This window comes from Anomaloglossus baeobatrachus, chromosome 3 (genome assembly GCF_048569485.1).
Source record: "Anomaloglossus baeobatrachus isolate aAnoBae1 chromosome 3, aAnoBae1.hap1, whole genome shotgun sequence".
Lineage (NCBI taxonomy): Eukaryota > Metazoa > Chordata > Amphibia > Anura > Aromobatidae > Anomaloglossus > Anomaloglossus baeobatrachus.
In genome coordinates, this window is record NC_134355.1 from 690268526 (window position 1) to 690296320 (window position 27795).

Here is a 27795-nt window from a genome sequence, read left to right on the forward strand (position 1 = left end):
CAGTGACCGAGGAGCACAGCGACAGTGACCGAGGAGCACAGCGACAGTGACCGAGGAGCACAGCGACAGTGACCGAGGAGCACAGCGACAGTGACCGAGGAGCACAGAGACAGTGACCGAGGAGCACAGAGACAGTGACCGAGGAGCACAGCGACAGTGAAGGAGGAGCACAGCGACAGTGACCGAGGAGCACAGCGACAGTGACCGAGGAGCACAGCGACAGTGACCGAGGAGCACAGCGACAGTGACCGAGGAGCACAGCGACAGTGACCGAGGAGCACAGCGACAGTGACCGAGGAGCACAGCGACAGTGACCGAGGAGCACAGCGACAGTGACCGAGGAGCACAGCGACAGTGACCGAGGAGCACAGCGACAGTGACCGAGGAGCACAGCGACAGTGACCGAGGAGCACAGCGACAGTGACCGAGGAGCACAGCGACAGTGACCGAGGAGCACAGCGACAGTGACCGAGGAGCACAGCGACAGTGACCGAGGAGCACAGCGACAGTGACCGAGGAGCACAGCGACAGTGACCGAGGAGCACAGCGACAGTGAAGGAAGAGCACAGCGACAGTGAAGGAAGAGCACAGCGACAGTGACCGAGGAGCACAGCGACAGTGAAGGAAAAGCACAGCGACAGTGACCGAGGAGCACAGCGACAGTGACCGAGGAGCACAGCGACAGTGACCGAGGAGCACAGCGACAGTGAAGGAAGAGCACAGCGACAGTGACCGAGGAGCACAGCGACAGTGACCGAGGAGCACAGCGACAGTGACCGAGGAGCACAGCGACAGTGACCGAGGAGCACAGCGACAGTGACCGAGGAGCACAGCGACAGTGACCGAGGAGCACAGCGACAGTGACCGAGGAGCACAGCGACAGTGACCGAGGAGCACAGCGACAGTGACCGAGGAGCACAGCGACAGTGACCGAGGAGCACAGCGACAGTGACCGAGGAGCACAGCGACAGTGACCGAGGAGCACAGCGACAGTGACCGAGGAGCACAGCGACAGTGACCGAGGAGCACAGCGACAGTGACCGAGGAGCACAGCGACAGTGACCGAGGAGCACAGCGACAGTGACGGAAGAGCAAAGCGACAGTGACCGAGGAGCACAGCGACAGTGAAGGAAGAGCACAGCGACAGTGACCGAGGAGAACAGCGACAGTGATCGAGGAGCACAGCGACAGTGAAGGAAGAGCACAGCGACAGTGACCGAGGAGCACAGCGACAGTGAAGGAAGAGCACAGCGACAGTGACCGAGGAGCACAGCGACAGTGACCGAGGAGCACAGCGACAGTGAAGGAAGAGCACAGCAACAGTGACCAAGGAGCACAGCGACAGTGACCGAGGAGCACAGCGACAGTGAAGGAAGAGCACAGCAACAGTGACCAAGGAGCACAGCGACAGTGACCGAGGAGCACAGCGACAGTGACCGAGGAGCACAGCGACAGTGACCGAGGAGCACAGCGACAGTGACCGAGGAGCACAGCGACAGTGACCGAGGAGCACAGCGACAGTGACCGAGGAGCACAGCGACAGTGACCGAGGAGCACAGCGACAGTGAAGGAAGAGCACAGCAACAGTGACCAAGGAGCACAGCGACAGTGACCGAGGAGCACAGCGACAGTGAAGGAAGAGCACAGCAACAGTGACCAAGGAGCACAGCGACAGTGACCGAGGAGCACAGCGACAGTGACCGAGGAGCACAGCGACAGTGACCGAGGAGCACAGCGACAGTGACCGAGGAGCACAGAGACAGTGACCGAGGAGCACAGCGACAGTGAAGGAGGAGCACAGCGACAGTGACCGAGGAGCACAGCGACAGTGACCGAGGAGCACAGCAACAGTGACCAAGGAGCACAGCGACAGTGACCGAGGAGCACAGCGACAGTGAAGGAAGAGCACAGCAACAGTGACCAAGGAGCACAGCGACAGTGACCGAGGAGCACAGCGACAGTGAAGGAAGAGCACAGCAACAGTGACCAAGGAGCACAGCGACAGTGACCGAGGAGCACAGCGACAGTGACCGAGGAGCACAGCGACAGTGACCGAGGAGCACAGCGACAGTGACCGAGGAGCACAGCGACAGTGAAGGAAGAGCACAGCGACAGTGACCGAGGAGCACAGCGACAGTGACCGAGGAGCACAGCGACAGTGAAGGAAGAGCACAGCAACAGTGACCAAGGAGCACAGCGACAGTGACCGAGGAGCACAGCGACAGTGAAGGAAGAGCACAGCAACAGTGACCAAGGAGCACAGCGACAGTGACCGAGGAGCACAGCGACAGTGACCGAGGAGCACAGCGACAGTGACCGAGGAGCACAGCGACAGTGACCGAGGAGCACAGCGACAGTGACCGAGGAGCACAGCGACAGTGACCGAGGAGCACAGCGACAGTGACCGAGGAGCACAGCGACAGTGACCGAGGAGCACAGCGACAGTGACCGAGGAGCACAGCGACAGTGACCGAGGAGCACAGCGACAGTGACCGAGGAGCACAGCGACAGTGACCGAGGAGCACAGCGACAGTGACCGAGGAGCACAGCGACAGTGACCGAGGAGCACAGCGACAGTGACCGAGGAGCACAGCGACAGTGACCGAGGAGCACAGCGACAGTGACCGAGGAGCACAGCGACAGTGACCGAGGAGCACAGCGACAGTGACCGAGGAGCACAGCGACAGTGACCGAGGAGCACAGCGACAGTGACCGAGGAGCACAGCGACAGTGACCGAGGAGCACAGCGACAGTGACCGAGGAGCACAGCGACAGTGACCGAGGAGCACAGCGACAGTGACCGAGGAGCACAGCGACAGTGACCGAGGAGCACAGCGACAGTGAAGGAAGAGCACAGCGACAGTGAAGGAAGAGCACAGCGACAGTGTAGGAAGAGCACAGCGACAGTGACCGAGGAGCACAGCGACAGTGACCGAGGAGCACAGCGACAGTGACCGAGGAGCACAGCGACAGTGACCGAGGAGCACAGCGACAGTGACCGAGGAGCACAGCGACAGTGACCGAGGAGCACAGCGACAGTGACCGAGGAGCACAGCGACAGTGACCGAGGAGCACAGCGACAGTGACCGAGGAGCACAGCGACAGTGACCGAGGAGCACAGCGACAGTGACCGAGGAGCACAGCGACAGTGACCGAGGAGCACAGCGACAGTGACCGAGGAGCACAGCGACAGTGAAGGAGGAGCACAGCGACAGTGACCGAGGAGCACAGCGACAGTGACCGAGGAGCACAGCGACAGTGACCGAGGAGCACAGCGACAGTGACCGAGGAGCACAGCGACAGTGACCGAGGAGCACAGCGACAGTGACCGAGGAGCACAGCGACAGTGACCGAGGAGCACAGCGACAGTGACCGAGGAGAACAGCGACAGTGACCGAGGAGCACAGCGACAGTGACCGAGGAGAACAGCGACAGTGACCGAGGAGCACAGCGACAGTGAAGGAAGAGCACAGCGACAGTGACCGAGGAGCACAGCGACAGTGAAGGAAGAGCACAGCGACAGTGACCGAGGAGCACAGCGACAGTGACCGAGGAGCACAGCGACAGTGACCGAGGAGCACAGCGACAGTGACCGAGGAGCACAGCGACAGTGACCGAGGAGAACAGCGACAGTGACCGAGGAGCACAGCGACAGTGACCGAGGAGAACAGCGACAGTGACCGAGGAGCACAGCGACAGTGACCGAGGAGCACAGCGACAGTGAAGGAAGAGCACAGCGACAGTGACCGAGGAGCACAGCGACAGTGAAGGAAGAGCACAGCGACAGTGACCGAGGAGCACAGCGACAGTGACCGAGGAGCACAGCGACAGTGACCGAGGAGCACAGCGACAGTGAAGGAAGAGCACAGCAACAGTGACCGAGGAGCACAGCGACAGTGACCGAGGAGCACAGCGACAGTGACCGAGGAGCACAGCGACAGTGACCGAGGAGCACAGCGACAGTGACCGAGGAGCACAGCGACAGTGACCGAGGAGCACAGCGACAGTGAAGGAAGAGCACAGCGACAGTGAAGGAAGAGCACAGCGACAGTGAAGGAAGAGCACAGCGACAGTGAAGGAGGAGCACAGCGACAGTGACCGAGGAGCACAGCGACAGTGACCGAGGAGAAAAGCGACAGTGACCGAGGAGCACAGCGACAGTGACCGAGGAGCACAGCGACAGTGACCGAGGAGCACAGCGACAGTGACCGAGGAGCACAGCGACAGTGACCGAGGAGCACAGCGACAGTGACCGAGGAGCACAGCGACAGTGACCGAGGAGCACAGCGACAGTGACCGAGGAGCACAGCGACAGTGACCGAGGAGCACAGCGACAGTGACCGAGGAGCACAGCGACAGTGACCGAGGAGCACAGCGACAGTGACCGAGGAGCACAGCGACAGTGACCGAGGAGCACAGCGACAGTGACCGAGGAGCACAGCGACAGTGACCGAGGAGCACAGCGACAGTGACCGAGGAGCACAGCGACAGTGAAGGAGGAGCACAGCGACAGTGACCGAGGAGCACAGCGACAGTGACCGAGGAGCACAGCGACAGTGAAGGAAGAGCACAGCAACAGTGACCGAGGAGCACAGCGACAGTGACCGAGGAGCACAGCGACAGTGACCGAGGAGCACAGCGACAGTGAAGGAAGAGCACAGCGACAGTGACCGAGGAGCACAGCGACAGTGACCGAGGAGCACAGCGACAGTGACCGAGGAGCACAGCGACAGTGACCGAGGAGCACAGCGACAGTGACCGAGGAGCACAGCGACAGTGACCGAGGAGCACAGCGACAGTGACCGAGGAGCACAGCGACAGTGACCGAGGAGCACAGCGACAGTGACCGAGGAGCACAGCGACAGTGACCGAGGAGCACAGCGACAGTGACCGAGGAGCACAGCGACAGTGACCGAGGAGCACAGCGACAGTGACCGAGGAGAACAGCGACAGTGACCGGAGGGAGAACAGCGACAGTGACCGAGGAGAACAGCGACAGTGACCGAGGAGCACAGCGACAGTGACCGAGGAGAACAGCGACAGTGACCGAGGAGCACAGCGACAGTGACCGAGGAGAACAGCGACAGTGAAGGAGGAGCACAGCGACAGTGACCGAGGAGCACAGCGACAGTGACCGAGGAGCACAGCGACAGTGACCGAGGAGCACAGCGACAGTGACCGAGGAGCACAGCGACAGTGACCGAGGAGCACAGCGACAGTGACCGAGGAGCACAGAGACAGTGACCGAGGAGCACAGCGACAGTGACCGAGGAGAACAGCGACAGTGAAGGAAGAGCACAGCGACAGTGACCGAGGAGCACAGCGACAGTGACCGAGGAGCACAGCGACAGTGAAGGAAGAGCACAGCGACAGTGAAGGAGGAGCACAGCGACAGTGAAGGAGGAGCACAGCGACAGTGACCGAGGAGCACAGCGACAGTGACCGAGGAGCACAGCGACAGTGACCGAGGAGCACAGCGACAGTGACCGAGGAGCACAGCGACAGTGAAGGAGGAGCACAGCGACAGTGAAGGAGGAGCACAGCGACAGTGACCGAGGAGCACAGCGACAGTGACCGAGGAGCACAGCGACAGTGACCGAGGAGCACAGCGACAGTGACCGAGGAGCACAGCGACAGTGACCGAGGGAGCACAGCGACAGTGACCGAGGAGCACAGCGACAGTGACCGAGGAGCACAGCGACAGTGACCCGAGGAGCACAGCGACAGTGAAGGAGGAGCACAGCGACAGTGAAGGAAGAGCACAGCGACAGTGAAGAAGAGCACAGCGACAGTGACCGAAGAGCACAGCGACAGTGACCGAGGAGCACAGCGACAGTGACCGAGGAGCACAGCGACAGTGACCGAGGAGCACAGCGACAGTGACCGAGGAGCACAGCGACAGTGACCGAGGAGCACAGCGACAGTGACCGAGGAGCACAGCGACAGTGACCGAGGAGCACAGCGACAGTGAAGGAAGAGCACAGCGACAGTGAAGGAGGAGCACAGCGACAGTGACCCGAGGAGCACAGCGACAGTGACCGAGGAGCAAAGCGACAGTGACCGAGGAGCACAAGCGACAGTGACCGAGGAGCACAGCGACAGTGACCGAGGAGCACAGCGACAGTGACCGAGGAGCACAGCGACAGTGACCGAGGAGAACAGCGACAGTGACCGAGGAGCACAGCGACAGTGACCGAGGAGCACAGCGACAGTGACCGAGGAGCACAGCGACAGTGACCGAGGAGCACAGCGACAGTGACCGAGGAGCACAGCGACAGTGACCGAGGAGCACAGCGACAGTGACCGAGGAGCACAGCAGTGACCGAGGAGCACAGCGACAGTGACCGAGGAGCACAGCGACAGTGACCGAGGAGCACAGCGACAGTGACCGAGGAGCACAGCGACAGTGACCGAGGAGCACAGCGACAGTGACCGAGGAGCACAGCGACAGTGACCGAGGAGCACAGCGACAGTGACCGAGGAGCACAGCGACAGTGACCGAGGAGCACAGCGACAGTGACCGAGGAGCACAGCGACAGTGACCGAGGAGCACAGCGACAGTGACCGAGGAGCACAGCGACAGTGACCGAGGAGAACAGCGACAGTGACCGAGGAGCACAGCGACAGTGACCGAGGAGAACAGCGACAGTGACCGAGGAGCACAGCGACAGTGAAGGAAGAGCACAGCGACAGTGACCGAGGAGCACAGCGACAGTGAAGGAAGAGCACAGCGACAGTGACCGAGGAGCACAGCGACAGTGACCGAGGAGCACAGCGACAGTGACCGAGGAGCACAGCGACAGTGAAGGAAGAGCACAGCAACAGTGACCGAGGAGCACAGCGACAGTGACCGAGGAGCACAGCGACAGTGACCGAGGAGCACAGCGACAGTGAAGGAAGAGCACAGCGACAGTGAAGGAAGAGCACAGCGACAGTGACCGAGGAGCACAGCGACAGTGACCGAGGAGCACAGCGACAGTGACCGAGGAGCACAGCGACAGTGACCGAGGAGCACAGCGACAGTGAAGGAAGAGCACACCAACAGTGACCGAGGAGCACAGCGACAGTGACCGAGGAGCACAGCGACAGTGACCGAGGAGCACAGCGACAGTGACCGAGGAGCACAGCGACAGTGACCGAGGAGCACAGCGACAGTGACCGAGGAGCACAGCGACAGTGAAGGAAGAGCACAGCGACAGTGAAGAAAGAGCACAGCGACAGTGACCGAGGAGCACAGCGACAGTGACCGAGGAGCACAGCGACAGTGACCGAGGAGCACAGCGACAGTGACCGAGGAGCACAGCGACAGTGACCGAGGAGCACAGCGACAGTGACCGAGGAGCACAGCGACAGTGACCGAGGAGCACAGCGACAGTGACCGAGGAGCACAGCGACAGTGACCGAGGAGCACAGCGACAGTGACCGAGGAGCACAGCGACAGTGACCGAGGAGCACAGCGACAGTGACCGAGGAGCACAGCGACAGTGACCGAGGAGCACAGCGACAGTGACCGAGGAGCACAGCGACAGTGACCGAGGAGCACAGCGACAGTGACCGAGGAGCACAGCGACAGTGACCGAGGAGCACAGCGACAGTGACCGAGGAGCACAGCGACAGTGACCGAGGAGCACAGCGACAGTGACCGAGGAGCACAGCGACAGTGACCGAGGAGCACAGCGACAGTGACCGAGGAGCACAGCGACAGTGACCGAGGAGCACAGCGACAGTGACCGAGGAGAACAGCGACAGTGACCGAGGAGAACAGCGACAGTGACCGAGGAGCACAGCAACAGTGACCGAGGAGCACAGCAACAGTGACCGAGGAGCACAGCGACAGTGAAGGAAGAGCACAGCGACAGTGACCGAGGAGCACAGCGACAGTGAAGGAGGAGCACAGCGACAGTGACCGAGGAGCACAGCGACAGTGACCGAGGAGAAAAGCGACAGTGACCGAGGAGAAAAGCGACAGTGACCGAGGAGAAAAGCGACAGTGACCGAGGAGCACAGCGACAGTGACCGAGGAGCACAGCGACAGTGACCGAGGAGCACAGCGACAGTGACCGAGGAGCACAGCGACAGTGACCGAGGAGCACAGCGACAGTGACCGAGGAGCACAGCGACAGTGACCGAGGAGAACAGCGACAGTGACCGAGGAGCACAGCGACAGTGACCGAGGAGCACAGCGACAGTGAAGGAAGAGCACAGCAACAGTGACCAAGGAGCACAGCGACAGTGACCGAGGAGCACAGCGACAGTGACCGAGGAGCACAGCGACAGTGACCGAGGAGCACAGCGACAGTGACAGAGGAGCACAGCGACAGTGACCGAGGAGCACAGCGACAGTGACCGAGGAGCACAGCGACAGTGACCGAGGAGCACAGCGACAGTGACCGAGGAGCACAGCGACAGTGACCGAGGAGCACAGCGACAGTGACCGAGGAGCACAGCGACAGTGACCGAGGAGCACAGCGACAGTGACCGAGGAGCACAGCGACAGTGAAGGAAGAGCACAGCGACAGTGACCGAGGAGAACAGCGACAGTGACCGAGGAGCACAGCGACAGTGAAGGAGGAGCACAGCGACAGTGAAGAAAGAGCACAGCGACAGTGAAGAAAGAGCACAGCGACAGTGACCGAGGAGCACAGCGACAGTGACCGAGGAGCACAGCGACAGTGAAGGAAGAGCACAGCAACAGTGACCAAGGAGCACAGCGACAGTGACCGAGGAGCACAGCGACAGTGACCGAGGAGCACAGCGACAGTGACCGAGGAGCACAGCGACAGTGACAGAGGAGCACAGCGACAGTGACCGAGGAGCACAGCGACAGTGACCGAGGAGCACAGCGACAGTGACCGAGGAGCACAGCGACAGTGACCGAGGAGCACAGCGACAGTGACCGAGGAGCACAGCGACAGTGACCGAGGAGCACAGCGACAGTGACCGAGGAGCACAGCGACAGTGACCGAGGAGCACAGCGACAGTGAAGGAAGAGCACAGCGACAGTGACCGAGGAGAACAGCGACAGTGACCGAGGAGCACAGCGACAGTGAAGGAGGAGCACAGCGACAGTGAAGAAAGAGCACAGCGACAGTGAAGAAAGAGCACAGCGACAGTGACCGAGGAGCACAGCGACAGTGACCGAGGAGCACAGCGACAGTGACCGAGGAGCACAGCGACAGTGACCGAGGAGCACAGCGACAGTGACCGAGGAGCACAGCGACAGTGACCGAGGAGCACAGCGACAGTGACCGAGGAGCACAGCGACAGTGACCGAGGAGCACAGCGACAGTGACCGAGGAGCACAGCGACAGTGACCGAGGAGCACAGCGACAGTGACCGAGGAGCACAGCGACAGTGACCGAGGAGCACAGCGACAGTGACCGAGGAGCACAGCGACAGTGAAGGAAGAGCACAGCGCGTTTCTCCAGACTGACCTGATCTCTTTCAGTCCTTCTCGCTGGATCACCTGCAGGATCTCTTTATGGCTCATGGGTGTATTGTGATATTTCTCCAACACCTGAAGGGAAAAACAGAAAACAGTCATCAGCAAAGTGATCACCGCCCCTGACCCCGCTCACACCGCGATACAACAACAACACGCTCACACCGCGATACAACAACACGCTCACACCCAAACATGCACAGGAGACGTCTATAGATTGCAAAAAATACATTACACGTCTAGTACTAATCCCAGATTAAATCCAGTATTATACTCCAGAGCTGCACTCACTACTCTGCTGGTGCAGTCACTGTGTACATACATTACATTACTGATCCTGAGTTACCTCCTGTATTATCCTCCAGAGCTGCACTCACTATTCTGCTGGTGCAGTCACTGTGTACATACATTACATATCCTGTATTATACTCCAGAGCTGCACTCACTACTCTGCTGGTGCAGTCACTGTGTACATACATTACATTACTGATCCTGAGTTACCCCCTGTATTATACTCCAGAGCTGCACTCACTATTCTGCTGGTGCAGTCACTGTGTACATACATTACATTACTTATCCTGCGTTACCTCCTGTATTATACTCCAGAGCTGCACTCACTATTCTGCTGCTGCAGTCACTGTGTACATACATTACTGATCCTGAGTTACCTCCTGTATTATACTCCAGAGCTGCACTCACTATTCTGCTGGTGCAGTCACTGTGTACATACATTACTGATCCTGAGATACCTCCTATATTATACTCCAGAGCTGCACTCACTATTCTGCTGGTGCAGTCACTGTGTACATACATTACATTACTGATCCTGAGTTACCTCCTGTATTATACTCCAGAGCTGCACTCACTATTCTGCTGGTGCAGTCACTGTGTACATACATTACATTACTGATCCTGAGTTACCTCCTGTATTATACTCCAGAGCTGCACTCACTATTCTGCTGGTGCAGTCACTGTGTACATACATTACTGATCCGGAGTTCCCTCCTGTATTATACTCCAGAGCTGCCCTCACTATTCTGCTGGTGCAGTCACTGTGTATATACATCACATTACTGATCCTGAGTTACCTCCTGTATTATACTCCAGAGCTGCACTCACTATTCTGCTGGTGCAGTCACTGTGTACGTACATTACATTACTGATCCTGAGTTACCTCCTGTATTATACTCCAGAGCTGCACTCTCTATTTTGCTGGTGCAGTCACCGTGTACATACATTACTGATCGTGAGTTACCTCCTGTATTATACTCTAGAGCTGCACTCACTATTCTGCTGGTGCAGTCACTGTGTATATACATCACATTACTGATCCTGAGTTACCTCCTGTATTATACTCCAGAGCTGCACTCACTATTCTGCTGGTGCAGTCACTGTGTACATACATTACATTACTGATCCTGAGTTACCTCCTGTATTATACTCCAGAGCTGCACTCACTATTCTGCTGGTGCAGTCACTGTGTACATACATTACATTACTGATCCTGAGTTACCTCCTGTATTATACTCCAGAGCTGCACTCACTATTCTGCTGGTGCAGTCACTGTGTACATACATTACTGATCCTGAGTTACTTCCTGTATTATACTCCAGAGCTGCACTCACTATTCTGCTGGTGCAGTCACTGTGTACATACATTACTGATCCTGAGTTACCTCCTGTATTATCCTCCAGAGCTGCACTCACTATTCTGCTGGTGCAGTCACTGTGTACATACATTACATTACTGATCCTGAGTTACCTCCTGTATTATACTCCAGAGCTGCACTCACTATTCTGCTGGTGCAGTCACTGTGTACATACATTACTGATCCTGAGTTACCTCCTTTATTTTACTCCAGAGCTGCACTCACTATTCTGCTGGTGCTGTCACTGTGTACATACATCACATTACTGATCCTGAGTTACCTCCTGTATTATACTCCAGAGCTGCACTCACTATTCTGCTGGTGCAGTCACTGTGTACATACATGACTGATCCTGAGTTACCTCCTATATTATACTCCAGAGCTGCACTCACTATTCTGCTGGTGCAGTCACTGTGTACATACATTACTGATCCTGAGTTACCTCCTGTATTATACTCCAGAGCTGCACTCACTATTCTGCTGGTGCAGTCACTGTGTACATACATTACTGATCCTGAGTTACCTCCTGTATTTTACTCCAGAGCTGCACTCACTATTCTGCTGGGGCAGTCACTGTGTACATACATTACTGATCCTGAGTTACCTCCTGTATTGTACTCACTATTCTGCTGGTGCAGTCACTGTGTACACACATTACATTACTGGTCCTGAGTTACAGCCTGTACTATACTCCAGAGCTGCACTCACTATTCTGCTGGTGCAGTCACTGTGTACATACATTACTGATCCTGAGTTACCTCCTGTATTATACTCCAGAGCTGCACTCACTATTCTGCTGGTGCAGTCACTGTGTACATACATTACTGATCCTGAGTTACCTCCTGTATTATACCCCAGAGCTGCACTCACTATTCTGCTGGTGCAGTCACTGTGTACATACATTACATTACTGATCCTGAGTTACCTCCTGTATTATACTCCAGAGCTGCACTCGCTATTCTGCTGGTGCAGTCACTGTGTACATACATTACTGATCCTGAGTTACCTCCTGTATTATACCCCAGAGCTGCACTCACTATTCTGCTGGTAGAGTCACTGTGTACATACATTACATTACTGATCCTGAGTTACCTCCTGTATTATACTCCAGAGCTGCACTCACTATTCTGCTGGTGCAGTCACTGTGTACATACATTACATTACTGATCCTGAGTTACCTCCTATATTATACTCCAGAGCTGCACTCACTATTCTGCTGGTGCAGTCACTGTGTACATACATGACTGATCCTGACATATGATGTTTTTCACATTTTGCTTCTTCAGTGTTTCTCTTGCACTCGGTTGTTGCTATGGTTACTGACGTACAATTGTAAACATTCCATCAGGTGATACATTGTATTGATAAATCCATGTAGTTCCTGTACAGACTGAATATTCCCAGCGCTGCCCCTGATTTCTCCAGACTTCGGCCCTTCCCCCCGGTGGCTGGTTATCGGCCTCGGGGCCGATCCGGACCGATGACCCCATCTTGTCTCATCAGAGCTCGGAGGTAGCACAATTTCTGGGGTTTTGGTGTGGACCCAAAATGTGAAGGTTTTGTTTCTGACCACCTCGTGACCCGGTCTCCATCGTGCTTGAGAAAGGATCATCAATACATTGTCCTGGATGATGGGAGAAGATGTTCTTGGAGAAGAGGATCCCTTGGAGGATCCCCACATCTCAGTTCCATTGAGATCCCATCAATCCTCAAAAAAGTCACAAACAAAAACCCAGAACACTGATGACCACAGGCAGAGAATGAGCCGCAGCGATGACCGGTGACACCATTGTAACCACAGCAGAAGGTTCCTCCACCCGTGACCTCACCTGAGGTCAGGTTACCTGTGATCACAGCTGGAGGACCTTAGGAACCTCCTGTTGCGACCACAATTAACCTGAGTGACATCACTGTTGATCATGCGGCTCATTTGTTCTCTGCCTGAACCTCCCAGCAGGTGGTCATTGTTTCGTGGCCGCACACTGTGCTTTCAGAGCTGGAATCGTCTTCAAAACTCGCTAAGATTACATCGGACCTTGGTGATAAATTAATGATAGAAGGTGGGCTTTTGTATTTTATTACAAAATAAATAATTTTTTGAGTATTTCTTTTTTTCTTTTCACTTACATATTAGTAATGGGGGGGTCTCATAGACACCCACTATTACTAATTTAGGGCTTAGTGGTAGCTGCGGGCTGTTATTAACCCCTCATTGCAACGATTGCCACCAAACCAGGGCAATCGGGAAATGCCCGGGTAAAGTTCCTGGATTGTCACATCTAATCGATGCGACAATCCTGGGTGGCTGCAGGCTGCTATTTTTAGGCTGGGGGGGGGCAATAAGCATGGGTCTCCCCAGCCTGAAAATACCAGCCTCCAGCTGTCGGCTTTATCAAGGCTGGGTATCAAAATATGGAGGGACCGCACAGCGGTTTTTTTTTTAAATTATTTATTAATTATCTATGGTCAGGTTACCTGTGATCACAGCTGGAGGACCTTCAGAACCCCCTGCTGTGACCACAATTATCCTGAGTGGCATCACTGTTGATCATGCGGCTCATTCATTCTCTGCCTGAACCTCCCAGCAGGTGGTCATTGATCCGTGGCCGCACGCTGTGCCTTCAGAGCTGTAATTGTCTTCAAAACTCCACCGGGTAAATCGATGTGACAATCCTGGGTGGCTGCAAACTGCTATTTTTAGGCTGGGGGGGCCCAATAAGCATGGGTCTCCCCAGCCTGAGAATTCCAGCCTCCAGCTGTCGGCTTTATCAAGGCTGGGTATCAAAATATGGAGGGACCGCATGGCGTTTTTTATTAAATTATTTATTTAAATAATAATAAAAAAAAAAAGCTGCACGCAGTTCCTCTTATTTTGATACACAGCTAAGATGAGCGCACGGCAGGGGGCTGCAGCCTGTAACCGTATGCTTTATCTGTGCTGGGGATCATAATATGGGGGGACCCTATGCCAATTTTTTAAAAATGTATTTTAACGCCAAGCTACAGTGACTCACAGAGAGGGTCTGTAATTGCAACCAGTACGACACTCTGTCACTCAGGCTGACTGCAACCAATCACAGATATCAGGACTGCCGGTGGGCGGGGCAACCAGTGCATATGCATGCAGGTAAATGAGAGGCCCCGTAAGAAGAGCAGCCGTGGGAGCAGTTACAGCCTCGCTGGAGACTCGGTACGTATAGCGTACTTGCTTCGTTTATTTTTCCGTTATTTGTTTTTTATTTCTCGAGTTGCTGGATTTCTGATCGTTAGCCGGAATTCCCTGAGAACGCCCGGCCCGGGACCGGCATCCGGATTACTTTAAAACCTTTTACAGTCCAGGTCTGTCCATCGCTACGGATGAGAGAAGATGGGGTGATCGGTCAGGTTCTGCTCAGAAGCCGATATCCGGTCGAAACTTGGATTTATCAATACAATGTAACAACTGATGGAATGTTTAGAATTCTCAGTCAGTAACCATAGCAACATCAGAGTGCAAGAGAGGAAACCACTGAAAAACAAAATGTGGGTCAATCTCAAAACTTTTGGCCCCGATTGACCATCAGGGAAACCCCAGAAATGTGTGCGCAGCCTTCACAGCAGGACGGTGCAGAAGGCGCGGGGTCTGGGCCGCCCCCGCTCCAGGATCTCAGGCGCTGGTTTGGGGACCTGAGGCCACAATTTCCAGGATAATCGTCTGCTGTGTTTGGTGGTATCCGCAGCGCTGGCTTCTAGGGAATATCTCATCTGCCGTCAGGATTAGGGCCGGAGAGCCGGGATTAGTCAGCAGTCTCTATTAATAACACCCGCGCAGTGTACACAGCCCGCTCCTCCTCTAACGTCAGGTACAGCCGCAGCTCCCGCACTGTGGTGTCAGTACAGCCGCAGCTCCCGCACTGTGGGTCAGGTACAGCCGCAGCTCCCGCACTGTGGTGTCAGGTACAGCCGCAGCTCCGGCAGCCGTGGTGTCAGGTACAGCCGCAGCTCCGGCACCGTGGTGTCAGGTACAGCCGCAGCTCCGGCACCGTGGTGTCAGGTACAGCCGCAGCTCCGGCACCGTGGTGTCAGGTACAGCCGCAGCTCCGCACCGTGGTGTCAGGTACAGCCGCAGCTCCGGCACCGTGGTGTCAGGTACAGCCGCAGCTCCGGCACCGTGGTGTCAGGTACAGCCGCAGCTCCGGCACCGTGGTGTCAGGTACAGCCGCAGCTCCGGCACCGTGGTGTCAGGTACAGCCGCAGCTCTGGCACTGTGGTGTCAGGTACAGCCGCAGCTCCGGCACCGTGGTGTCAGGTACAGCCGCAGCTCCGGCACTGTGGTGTCAGGTACAGCCGCAGCTCCGGCACCGTGGTGTCAGGTACAGCCGCAGCTCCGGCACCGTGGGTCAGGTACAGCCGCAGCCCGGCACTGTGGTGTCAGGTACACCCGCAAGCCCCGGCACTGTGGTGTCAGGTACAGCCGCAGCTCCGGCACTGTGGTGTCAGGTACAGCCGCAGCTCTGGCACCGTGGTGTCAGGTACAGCCGCAGCTCCGGGCACCGTGGTGTCAGGTACAGCCGCAGCTCCGGCACCGTGGTGTCAGGTACAGCCGCAGCTCCGGCACCGTGGTGTCCAGGTACAAGCGCAGCTCCGGCACCGTGGTGTCAGGTACAGCCGCAGCTCCGGCACCGTGGTGTCAGGTACAGCCGCAGCCGCAAGCCCCGGCACTGTGGTGTCAGGTACAGCCGCAGCTCCGGCACTGTGGTGTCAGGTACAGCCGCAGCTCCAGCACTGTGGTGTCAGGTACAGCCGCAGCTCCGGCACTGTGGGTGTCAGGTACAGCCGCAGCCCCGGCACTGTGGTGTCAGGTACAGCCGCAACTCCGGCACTGTGGTGTCAGGTACAGCCGCAGCCCCGGCACTGTGATGTCAGGTACAGCCGCAGCTCCGGCACTGTGGTGTCAGGTACAGCCGCAGCTCCGGCACTGTGGTGTCAGATACAGCCGCAGCCCCGGCACTGTGATGTCAGGTACAGCCGCAGCTCCGGCACTGTGGTGTCAGGTACAGCCGCAGCTCCGGCACCGTGGTGTCAGGTACAGCCGCAGCTCCGGCACCGTGTGTCAGGTACAGCCGCAGCTCCGGCACTGTGGTGTCAGGTACAGCCGCAGCTCCGGCACTGTGGTGTCAGGTACAGCCGCAGCTCCGGCACTGTGGTGTCAGGTACAGCCGCAGCTCCGGCACTGTGGTGTCAGGTACAGCCGCAGCTCCTCATATACAGAGAAAAGTGCAAAAAGACAACACAACCACCACACACATACACTACACTGCTACATACAGAAGAGATAGATGCTGGAGACCATCAGCAAGAAGGCAACAGCACAAGCTCAGCGACGCTACAAGGTTTACTCAGGCTTTCTGCTATGTCAGACAAGAGCACCAGAATCTGACCCCGGCCCATGTAAAGAAGGTGCAATAGAGAGTGCAGCTCCTGAGGATAATATAAGATCAGTAATGTAATGTAAGTACACAGTGACTACACCAGCAGAATAGCGAGTGCAGCTCTGGAGTATAATACAGGAGGTAACTCAGGATCAGTAATGTAATGTATGTACACAGTGACTGCACCAGCAGAATAGTGAGTGCAGCTCTGGAGTATAATACAGGAGGGAACGCAGGATCATTAATGTAATGTATGTACACAGTGACTGCACCAGCAGAATAGTGAGTGCAGCTCTGGAGGATAATACAGGAGGAAACTCAGGATCAGTAATGTAATGTATGTACACCAGTGACTGCACAGCAGAATAGTGAGTGCAGCTCTGGAGGATAATACAGGAGGTAACTCAGGATCAGTAATGTATGTACACAGTGACTGCACCAGCAGAATAGTGAGTGCAGCTCTGCAGTATAATACAGGATGTAACTCAGGATCAGTAATGTAATGTATGTACACAAGTGACTGCACCAGCAGAATAGTGAGTGCAGCTCTGGAGGATAATACAGGAGGGTAACTCAGCGATAAGTAATGTATGTACACAGTGACTGCACCAGCAGAATAAAGAGTGCAGCTCTGGAGTATAATACAGGATGTAACTCAGGATCAGTAATGTAATGTATGTACACAGTGATTGCACCAGCCAGAATAGTGAGTGCAGCTCTGGAGTATAATACAGGAGTAACTCAGGATCAGTAATGTAATATATGTACACAGTGACTGCACCAGCAGAATAGTGAGTGCAGCTCTGGAGTATAATACAGGAGGTAACTCAGGATCAGTAATGTAATGTATGTACACAGTGACTGCACCAGCAGAATGGTGAGTGCAGCTCTGGAGTATAATACAGGAGGTTAAGTCAGGATCAGTATGTATGTACACAGTGACTGCACCAGCAGAATAGTGAGTGCAGCTCTGGAGTATAATACAGGAGGTAACTCAGGATCAGTAATGTATGTACACAGTGACTGCACCAGCAGAATAGTGACTGCAGCTCTGGAGTATAATACAGGAGGTAACTCAGCATCAGTAATGTAATGTATGTACACAGTGACTGCACCAGCAGAATAGTGAGTGCAGCTCTGGAGTATAATACAGGAGGTAAGTCAGGATCAGTACAGGATAAGAGATTACTGTAATTGTCTCTAACCCATAGTATGTCACAAAGGTGAGTACACCCATCACTTCTTTGTAAATATTTTATACTTTTCCTGTAACAACACCGCAGATCTGACCCTGAGATACAATGTGCAGTGTCAGTGCGCAGCTTGTAACAGTGTAAATAACTCATCACAGTCATTAATGTGTAAACTGCTGGTAACAAAAATGAGTACACCCCTAAGGGGAAAATGGCCACAGTGTGCCCATGGTGTGAATATTTTGTGTGACTGCCATTATTTTCCAGTATGGCCGTGACTTTCTTGGTTCAGGAGGTCACTAGATCTTCACAGGAGCCGCTGGATCTCTTCATCCTCAATGACGTCATCCCGGAGCTGGTGGGTGTTACAGATCTTGCGCTCCTCCACCTTCCCTATGAGGAGGCTCCACAGATGCTCCATAGGGTTTAGGTCTGGAGACGCTCGGCAGGACCAGCATCTTTACCCTCATTTTCTGTAGCGAGGCAGTGGTGGTCTTGGAGGTGTTTGGGGTTGTTTTCATGGTGGAATATGAAGGGAGGGGATCTGGCTCTGTATCAGTGTCACAGGAATTGTTGGCATTCATGATTCACTCAATGAGCGATACCCCACACAGTCATCAGCACTCAGGCAGCCACAAACCATGACCTTCCACCACCATGCCTAACTGTAGGTAGGACACACTTGTGTTATGCTCAAAACCTGAAGCAGACGCACACTGACACCATCTGAACCAAATAAGTTTATGTCTCATCAGACACAGGACGGCTCCAGTCATCCATGTCCTTAGTCTGATTGTCTCCAGCAAACTGTCTGCGGCTTTCTTGTGCATCATCTTTAGAAGAGGCTTCTTTCTGGGATGACAGCCATGCAGAGCAATGTGATACAGAGAGCAGCGTATGGTCTGAGCACAGACAGGCGGACCCCCCACCTTTGTAACCTCTGCAGTGTGAGATGTATGGTCTGAGCACTGACAGGCGGACCCCCCCCCCCCCCTGTAACCTCTGCACTGTGTGGTGTATGGTCTGAGCACTGACAGGCGGACCCCCCACCCCTGTAACCTCTGCAGTGTGTGGTGTATGGTCTGAGCACTGACAGGCGGACCCCCCACCCCTGTAACCTCTGCAGTGTGTGGTGTATGGTCTGAGCACTGACAGGCGGACCCCCCACCCCTGTAACCTCTGCAGTGTGTGGTGTATGGTCTGAGCACTGACAGGCGGACCCCCCACCCCTGTAACCTCTGCAGTGTGCGGTGTATGGTCTGAGCACTGACAGGCGGACTCCCACCCCTGTAACCTCTGCAGTGTGTGGTGTATGGTCTGAGCACTGACAGGTGGACCCCCCACCCCTGTAACCTCTGCAGTGTGTGGTGTATGGTCTGAGCACTGACAGGCGGACCCCCCACCCCTGTAACCTCTGCAGTGTGTGGTGTATGGTCTGAGCACTGACAGGCGGACCCCCCACCCCTGTAACCTCTGCAGTGTGTGGTGTATGGTCTGAGCACTGACAGGTGGACCCCCACCCCTGTAACCTCTGCAGTGTATGGTGTATGGTCTGAGCACTGACAGGCGGACCCCCCACCTCTGTAACCTCTGCAGTGTGTGGTGTATGGTCTGAGCACTAACAGGCGGACCCCCACCCCTGTAACCTCTGCAGTGTGTGGTGTATGGTCTGAGCACTAACAGGCGGACCCCCACCCCTGTAACCTCTGCAGTGTGTGGTGTATGGTCTGAGCACTAACAGGCGGACCCCCACCCCTGTAACCTCTGCAGTGTGTGGTGTATGGTCTGAGCACTGACAGGCGGACCCCCCACCTCTGTAACCTCTGCAGTGTGCGGTGTATGGTCTGAGCACTGACAGGCGGACCACCCCCCCCCCCCCCCCCCCCCCCTGTAACCTCTGCAGTGTGCGGTGTATGGTCTGAACACTGACAGGCGGACCCCCCACCTCTGTAACCTCTGCAGTGTGCTGTGTATGGTCTGAGCACTGACAGGCGGACCCCCCCACCCATGTAACCTCTGCAGTGTGTGGTGTATGGTCTGAGCACTGACAGGCGGACCCCCCACCCCTGTAACCTCTGCAGTGTGCGGCGTATGGTCTGAGCACTGACAGGCGGACCCCCCACCCATGTAACCTCTGCAGTGTGTGGTGTATGGTCTGAGCACTGACAGGTGGACCCCCCACCCCTGTAACCTCTGCAGTGTGCTGTGTATGGTCTGAGCACTGACAGGCGGACCCCCCACCCCTGTAACCTCTGCAGTGTGCTGTGTATGGTCTGAGCACTGACAGGCGGACCCCCCACCCATGTAACCTCTGCAGTGTGTGGTGTATGGTCTGAGCACTGACAGGCGGACCCCCCACCCCTGTAACCTCTGCAGTGTGTGGTGTATGGTCTGAGCACTGACAGGCGGACCCCCCACCCCTGTAACCTCTGCAGTGTGTGGTGTATGGTCTGAGCACTGACAGGCGGACCCCCCACCTCTGTAACCTCTGCAGTGTGTGGTGTATGGTCTGAGCACTGACAGGCGGACCCCCCACCCCTGTAACCTCTGCAGTGTGTGGTGTATGGTCTGAGCACTGACAGGCGGACCCCCCACCCCTGTAACCTCTGCAGTGTGTGGTGTATGGTCTGAGCACTGACAGGCGGACCCCCCACCCCTGTAACCTCTACAGTGTGTGGTGTATGGTCTGAGCACTGACAGGCGGACCCCCTACCCCTGTAACCTCTGCAGTGTGCGGTGTATGGTCTGAGCACTGACAGGCGGACCCCCCACCCCTGTAACCTCTGCAGTGTGTGGTGTATGGTCTGAGCACTGACAGGCGGACCCCCCACCCCTGTAACCTCTGCAGTGTGTGGTGTATGGTCTGAGCACTGACAGGCGGACCCCCCCACCCCTGTAACCTCTGCAGTGTGCGGTGTATGGTCTGAGCACTGACAGGCGGACCCCCCCCACCTCTATAACCTCTGCAGTGTGTGGTGTATGGTCTGAGCACTGACAGGCGGAGCCCCCACCCCTGTAACCTCTGCAGTGTGTGGTGTATGGTCTGAGCACTGACAGGCGGACCCCCCACCCCTGTAACCTCTGCAGTGTGTGGTGTATGGTCTGAGCACTGACAGGCGGACCCCCCCCACCTCTGTAACCTCTGCAGTGTGTGGTGTATGGTCTGAGCACTGACAGGCGGAGCCCCCACCCCTGTAACCTCTGCAGTGTGTGGTGTATGGTCTGAGCACTGACAGGCAGACCCCCCACCCCTGTAACCTCTGCAGTGTGCAGTGTATGGTCTGAGCACTGACAGGCGGACCCCTCACCCCTGTAACCTCTGCAGTGTGCGGTGTATGGTCTGAGCACTGACAGGCGGACCCACACCCCTGTAACCTCTGCAGTGTGTGGTGAATGGTCTGAGCACTGACAGGCGGACCCCCCACCCCTGTAACCTCTGCAGTGTGCGGTGTATGGTCTGAGCACTGACAGGCGGACCCCCCACCCCTGTAACCTCTGCAGTGTGCGGTGTATGGTCTGAGCACTGACAGGCGGACCCTCCACCCCTGTAACCTCTGCAGTGTGCGGTGTATGGTCTGAGCACTGACAGGCGGACCCCCCACCCCTGTAACCTCTGCAGTGTGTGGTGTATGGTCTGAGCAATGACAGGCGGACCCCCCACCCCTGTAACCTCTGCAGTGTGCGGTGTATGGTCTGAGCAATGACAGGCGGACCCCCCCCCCCCTGTAACCTCTGCAGTGTGTGGTGTATGGACTGAGCACTGACAGGCGGACCCCCCACCCCTGTAACCTCTGCAGTGTGTGGTGTATGGTCTGAGCACTGACAGGCGGACCCCCCACCCCTGTAACCTCTGCAGTGTGTGGTGTATGGTCTGAGCACTGACAGGCGGACCCCCACCCCTGTAACCTCTGCAGCAATGCTGGCAGCACTCATACGTCTATTCTGAATAGATGACGTCTGGATATGACGCGGAGCTCGTGCACTCGGTTTCTGGGGTCGGCCATGGTGAGGCCTGGTCTGAGTGGATCCTGTCTTGTTATACCTCCATATGGTCTTGGCCGCTGTGCTGCAGCTCAGGGTCAGGCTGGTGACAATCTTATTTCCTCGGCCATCTTTATGTAGAGCAGCAATTCATTTTTTCAGATCCTCAGAGAATTTGTTGCCATGAGGAGCCATGCTGAGCTTCCAGTGACCAGTATGAGAGAGTGTGTGAGAGATAACACCAAATGTAACACCCTGGCCCCCATTCACACCGGAGACCTGGGAACACTAATGAGTCACCCGACACCGGGGAGGGATAGTGGCTAATTGGGCACAATTTGTACATTTTCACTTAGGGGTGTACTCACTTTTGTTGCCAGCGGTTTAGACATTAATGGCTGTGATGAGCTACTACACTGTTATACAAGCTGCGCACCGACACTGCACATTGTATACAAGCTGCGCACCGACACTGCATAATGTATACAAGCTGCGCACCAACACTGCACATTGTATACAAGCTGCGCACTGACACTGCACATTGTATACAAGCTGCGCACTGACACTGCACATTGTATCCCTGGGGGGTGGGGGGGGGACAGGTTTATGGTGATACCAAGAGATCCTGGGTAGGAAGGACATATTGATGACATCTCTGGTGAGGTCTGGTGGTAACAGGGTTAATGTGGTAAGTGGATTGATATCTCTGGATGACCCCAGTGGTGAGGGGGTTAATGTGGGGCACCCTTGAAGTGGTGAGAAGGTTAATAGCAACATCCTGCGAGAAATGCGTTGGTTGGGGGGTTAATGGTAACATCCATAAAGGCAGCTGGTGTTGAAAGGGTTAATGGCGACATCTCCCGAAGGCTCCAGTGGTGAGGGGGTTAATGGAGAGAACTCCAGAGGGCTCCGGTGGTGAAGGGGTTAATAGAGATATCCATGAAGGCTGCTGGTGATAAAAGGGTTAATGGCGACATCTCTCGAGGGCTCCGGTGGTGAGGGGGTTAATGACATCTTCCGAGGGCTCCGGTGGTGAGGGGGTTAATGAAGACACCTGGTGGATCCAGCAGTGACATATGGCGTCCTGCGGTGACACAGTGACACGACGCCTCCATCCTTCCCGTGTAATCCGCCGCCTGTCTGATCCCGGCTGCCGGTCTGCCCGCTGTCTCCGGCCAGTACACATGTGGTGACGATGGCGCTCCTCAGGGGTGGGGCAGGGGAACAGCTCATGTCTGATTGGTTGGACGCAGGATGAATCAGCTGTAATTGTCTGTATGCCGGACTCCTACTGGGCCAATTCCCTAGGTCACGCAGTGTCCCCGTGGCTGGTCGGAGGTATATAGATATTGTCACTGACCAGTCTGCCCGCAATCAGGGGCCCCGGACGCAAACACAGAGATCATAGTCCGACCGCAATCAGGGGCCCCGGACGCAACCACAGAGATCATAGTCCGACCGCAATCAAGGGCCCCGGAGGCAACCACAGAGATCACAGTCCGCCCACAATAAGGGGCCCCGGACGCAACCACAGAGATCATAGTCCGACCGCAATCAGGGGCCCCGGAGGCAACCACAGAGATCATAGTCCGACCGCAATCAGGGGCCCCGGACGCAACCACAGAGATCATAGTCTGACCGCAATCAGGGGCCCCGGAGGCAACCACAGAGATCATAGTCCGACCGCAATCAGGGGCCCCGAAGGTCATAGTCGGCCCACAATCAGGAGCCCCGGAGGCAACAGCAGAGCTCATAGTCCTCCCGCAAAAAGGGGCCCCGGATGTAACCACAGAGATCACAGTCTGCTCACAATCAGGGGCCCCGGAGCAGAGCTCATCATCTCGTCATGACAGTCCGAGAAGCTGCAGTGACAGCAGCTGCTGATGCTTCCGGGCAGGCGGGGATGTTACATAAATTAATGTCCTGTCTCCACAACAAAACAAAAAAAAAAAAAAAAAGAGTAGGGAAGTGACGGGGTGCAGTACCTGGCACAGCCACGCTCGGGGGTGGCACTGTGTCTGTGTAAGGGGCCGCCATGGAGTCACTCCCATGTCAACATAGAGACGGCGGAGATGCCGGCCTCTGCCTCTAGGGGGCAGAATGTACAGAGCAGATGATGTAAACAGCACAATGGAGCCAGTGCAGGCCAGCGCCCTCCATCACCGGCCCCAAAGATATCCAGTGCCCTCCATCACCGGCCCCAAAGATATCCAGCGCCCTCCATCACCGGCCCCAAAGATATCCAGTGCCCTCCATCACCGGCCCCAAAGATATCCAGTGCCCTCCATCACCGGCCCCAAAGATATCCAGTGCCCTCCATCACCGGCCCCAAAGATACCCAGTGCCCTCCATCACCGGCCCCAAAGATATCCAGTGCCCTCCATCACCGGCCCCAAAGATATCCAGTGCCCTCCATCACCGGCCCCAAAGATATCCAGTGCCCTCCATCACCGGCCCCAAAGATATCCAGTGCCCTCCATCACCGGCCCCAAAGATACCCAGTGCCCTCCATCACCGGCCCCAAAGATATCCAGTGCCCTCCATCACCGGCCCCCAAAGTAATGCAGTGTCCTCCATCCCCGGCCCCAAAGATATCCAGTGCCCTCCATCATGGGCCCCAAAGATATCCAGCGCCCTCCATCACCGGCCCCAAAGATATCCAGTGCCCTCCATCACCGGCCCCAAAATCCTCCAGTGCCCTCCATCACCGGCCCCAAAGATATCCAGTGCCCTCCATCACCGGCCCCAAAGATATCCAGTGCCCTCCATCACCGGCCCCAAAGTCCTCCAGTGCCCTCCATCACCGGCCCCAAAGATATCCAGTGCCCTCCATCACTGGCCCCAAAGATATCCAGTGCCCTCCATCACCGGCCCCAAAGATATCCAGTGCCCTCCATCACCGGCCCCAAAGATACCCAGTGCCCTCCATCACCGGCCCCAAAGATATCCAGTGCCCTCCATCACCGGCCCCAAAGATATCCAGTGCCCTCCATCACCGGCCCCAAAGATATCCAGTGCCCTCCATCACCGGCCCCCAAAGTAATGCAGTGTCCTCCATCACCGGCCCCAAAGATATCCAGCGCCCTCCATCCCCGGCCCCAAAGATATCCAGTGCCCTCCATCATGGGCCCCAAAGATATCCAGCGCCCTCCATCACCGGCCCCAAAGATATCCAGTGCCCTCCATCACCGGCCCCAAAATCCTCCAGTGCCCTCCATCACCGGCCCCAAAGTCCTCCAGTGCCCTCCATCACCGGCCCCAAAGATATCCAGTGCCCTCCATCACCGGCCCCAAAGTCCTCCAGTGCCCTCCATCACCGGCCCCAAAGATATCCAGTGCCCTCCATAACCGGCCCCAAAGATATCCAGTGCCCTCCATCACCGGCCCCAAAGTCCTCCAGTGCCCTCCATCACCGGCCCCTAAGTTATGCAGTGCCCTCCATCACAGGCCCCCAAAGTCCCCCAGTGCCCTCCATCACCGGCCCCTAAGTTATGCAGTGCCCTCCATCACCGGCCCCAAAGTCCCCCAGTGCCCTCCATCACCGGCCCCAAAGTAATCCAGTGCCCTTCATCACCGGCCCCAAAGATATCCAGTGCCCTCCATCACCGGCCCCAAAGGCCTCCAGTGCCCTCCATCACCGGCCCCAAAGTAATGCAGTGCCCTCCATCACAGGCCCCCAAAGTCCCCCAGTGCCCTCCTCACCGGCCCCAAAGTAATCCAGTGCCCTCCATCACCGGTCCCAAAGTCCCCCAGTGCCCTCCATCACCGGCCCCAAAGTCCTCCAGTGCCCTCCATCACCGGCCCCAAAGATATCCAGTGCCCTCCATCACCGGCCCCAAAGATATCCAGTGCCCTCCATCACCGGCCCCAAAGATATCCAGTGCCCTCCATCACCGGCCCCAAAGATATCCAGTGCCCTCCATCACCGGCCCCAAAGATATCCAGTGCCCTCCATCACCGGCCCCAAAGATATCCAGTGCCCTGCATCACCGGCCCCAAAGATATCCAGTGCCCTCCATCACCGGCCCCAAAGATATCCAGTGCCCTCCATCACCGGCCCCAAAGATATTCAGTGCCCTCCATCACCGGCCCCAAAGATATCCAGTGCCCTCCATCACCGGCCCCAAAGATATCCAGTGCCCTCCATCACTGGCCCCAAAGTAATGCAGTGCCCTCCATCACAGGCCCCAAAGTCCCCCAGTGCCCTCCATCACCGGCCCCCAAAGTAATGCAGTGCCCTCCATCACCGGCCCCCAAAGTAATGCAGTGCCCTCCATCCCGGCCCCAAAGATATCCAGTGCCCTCCATCACCGGCCCAAAGATATCCAGCGCCCTCCATCACCGGCCCCAAAGTAATGCAGTGCCCTCCATCACCGGCCCCAAAGTAATGCAGTGCCCTCCATCACCGGCCCCAAAGTAATGCAGTGCCCTCCATCACCGGCCCCAAAGTAATGCAGTGCCCTCCATCACAGGCCCCAAAGTAATGCAGTGCCCTCCATCACAGACCCCAAAGTCCCCCAGTGCCCTCCATCACCGGCCCCCAAAGTAATGCAGTGCCCTCCATCACCGGCCCCAAAGATATCCAGTGCCCTCCATCACCGGCCCCAAAGATATCCAGTGCCCTCCATCACCGGCCCCAAAGATATCCAGTGCCCTCCATCACCGGCCCCAAAGATATCCAGTGCCCTCCATCACAGGCCCCAAAGATATCCAGTGCCCTCCATCACCGGCCCCAAAGTAATGCAGTGCCCTCCATCACCGGCCCCAAAGATATCCAGCGCCCTCCATCACCGGCCCCAAAGTAATGCAGTGCCCTCCATGACAGGCCCCAAAGTCCCCCAGTGCCCTCCATCACCGGCCCCCAAAGTAATGCAGTGCCCTCCATCACCGGCCCCAAAGATATCCAGTGCCCTCCATCACCGGCCCCAAAGATATCCAGTGCCCTCCATCACCGGCCCCAAAGATATCCAGTGCCCTCCATCACCGGCCCCAAAGATATCCAGTGCCCTCCATCACCGGCCCCAAAAATATCCAGTGCCCTCCATCACCGGCCCCAAAGATATCCAGTGCCCTCCATCACCGGCCCCAAAGATATCCAGTGCCCTCCATCACCGGCCCCAAAGATATCCAGTGCCCTTCATCACCGGCCCCAAAGATATCCAGTGCCCTCCATCACCGGCCCCAAAGATATCCAGCGCCCTCCATCACCGGCCCCCAAGATATCCAGCGACCCTCCATCACCGGCCCCCAAGATATCCAGCGACCCTCCATCACCGGCCCCAAAGATATCCAGTGCCCTCCATCACCGGCCCGAAAGATATCCAGTGCCCTCCATCACCGGCCCCAAAATCCTCCAGTGCCCTCCATCACCGGCCCCAAAGATATCCAGTGCCCTCCATCACCGGCCCCAAAGATATCCAGTGCCCTCCATCACCGGCCCCAAAGATATCCAGTGCCCTCCATCACCGGCCCCAAAGATATCCAGTGCCCTCCATCACCGGCCCCAAAGATATCCAGTGCCCTCCATCACCGGCCCCCAAGATATCCAGTGCCCTCCATCACCGGCCCCAAAGATATCCAGTGCCCTCCATCACCGGCCCCAAAGATATCCAGTGCCCTCCATCACCGGCCCCAAAGATATCCAGTGCCCTCCATCACCGGCCCCAAAGATATCCAGTGCCCTCCATCACCGGCCCCAAAGATATCCAGTGCCCTCCATCACCGGCCCCAAAGATATCCAGTGCCCTCCATCACCGGCCCCAAAGATATCCAGTGCCCTCCATCACCGGCCCCAAAGATATCCAGTGCCCTCCATCACCGGCCCCAAAGATATCCAGTGCCCTCCATCACCGGCCCCAAAGATATCCAGTGCCCTCCATCACCGGCCCCAAAGATATCCAGTGCCCTCCATCACCGGCCCCAAAGATATCCAGTGCCCTCCATCACCGGCCCCAAAGATATCCAGTGCCCTCCATCACCGGCCCCAAAGATATCCAGTGCCCTCCATCACCGGCCCCAAAGATATCCAGTGCCCTCCATCACCGGCCCCAAAGATATCCAGTGCCCTCCATCACCGGCCCCCAAGATATCCAGTGCCCTCCATCACCGGCCCCCAAGATA

At 56.6% G+C, this 27795-nt stretch overlaps 1 protein-coding gene across 1 annotated transcript in view; it reads right to left on the reverse strand.

Moving 5' to 3' along the window:
* Window positions 1–27795, reverse strand: part of ASXL2 (ASXL transcriptional regulator 2) — a 173160-nt gene that overhangs the window by 138857 nt on the left and 6508 nt on the right. Inside the window, exon 2 of the mRNA XM_075341325.1 lies at window positions 9435–9517. Within this exon, the coding sequence (XP_075197440.1) occupies window positions 9435–9517 (83 nt within the window). The remainder of the gene's footprint in view (window positions 1–9434; window positions 9518–27795) is intronic.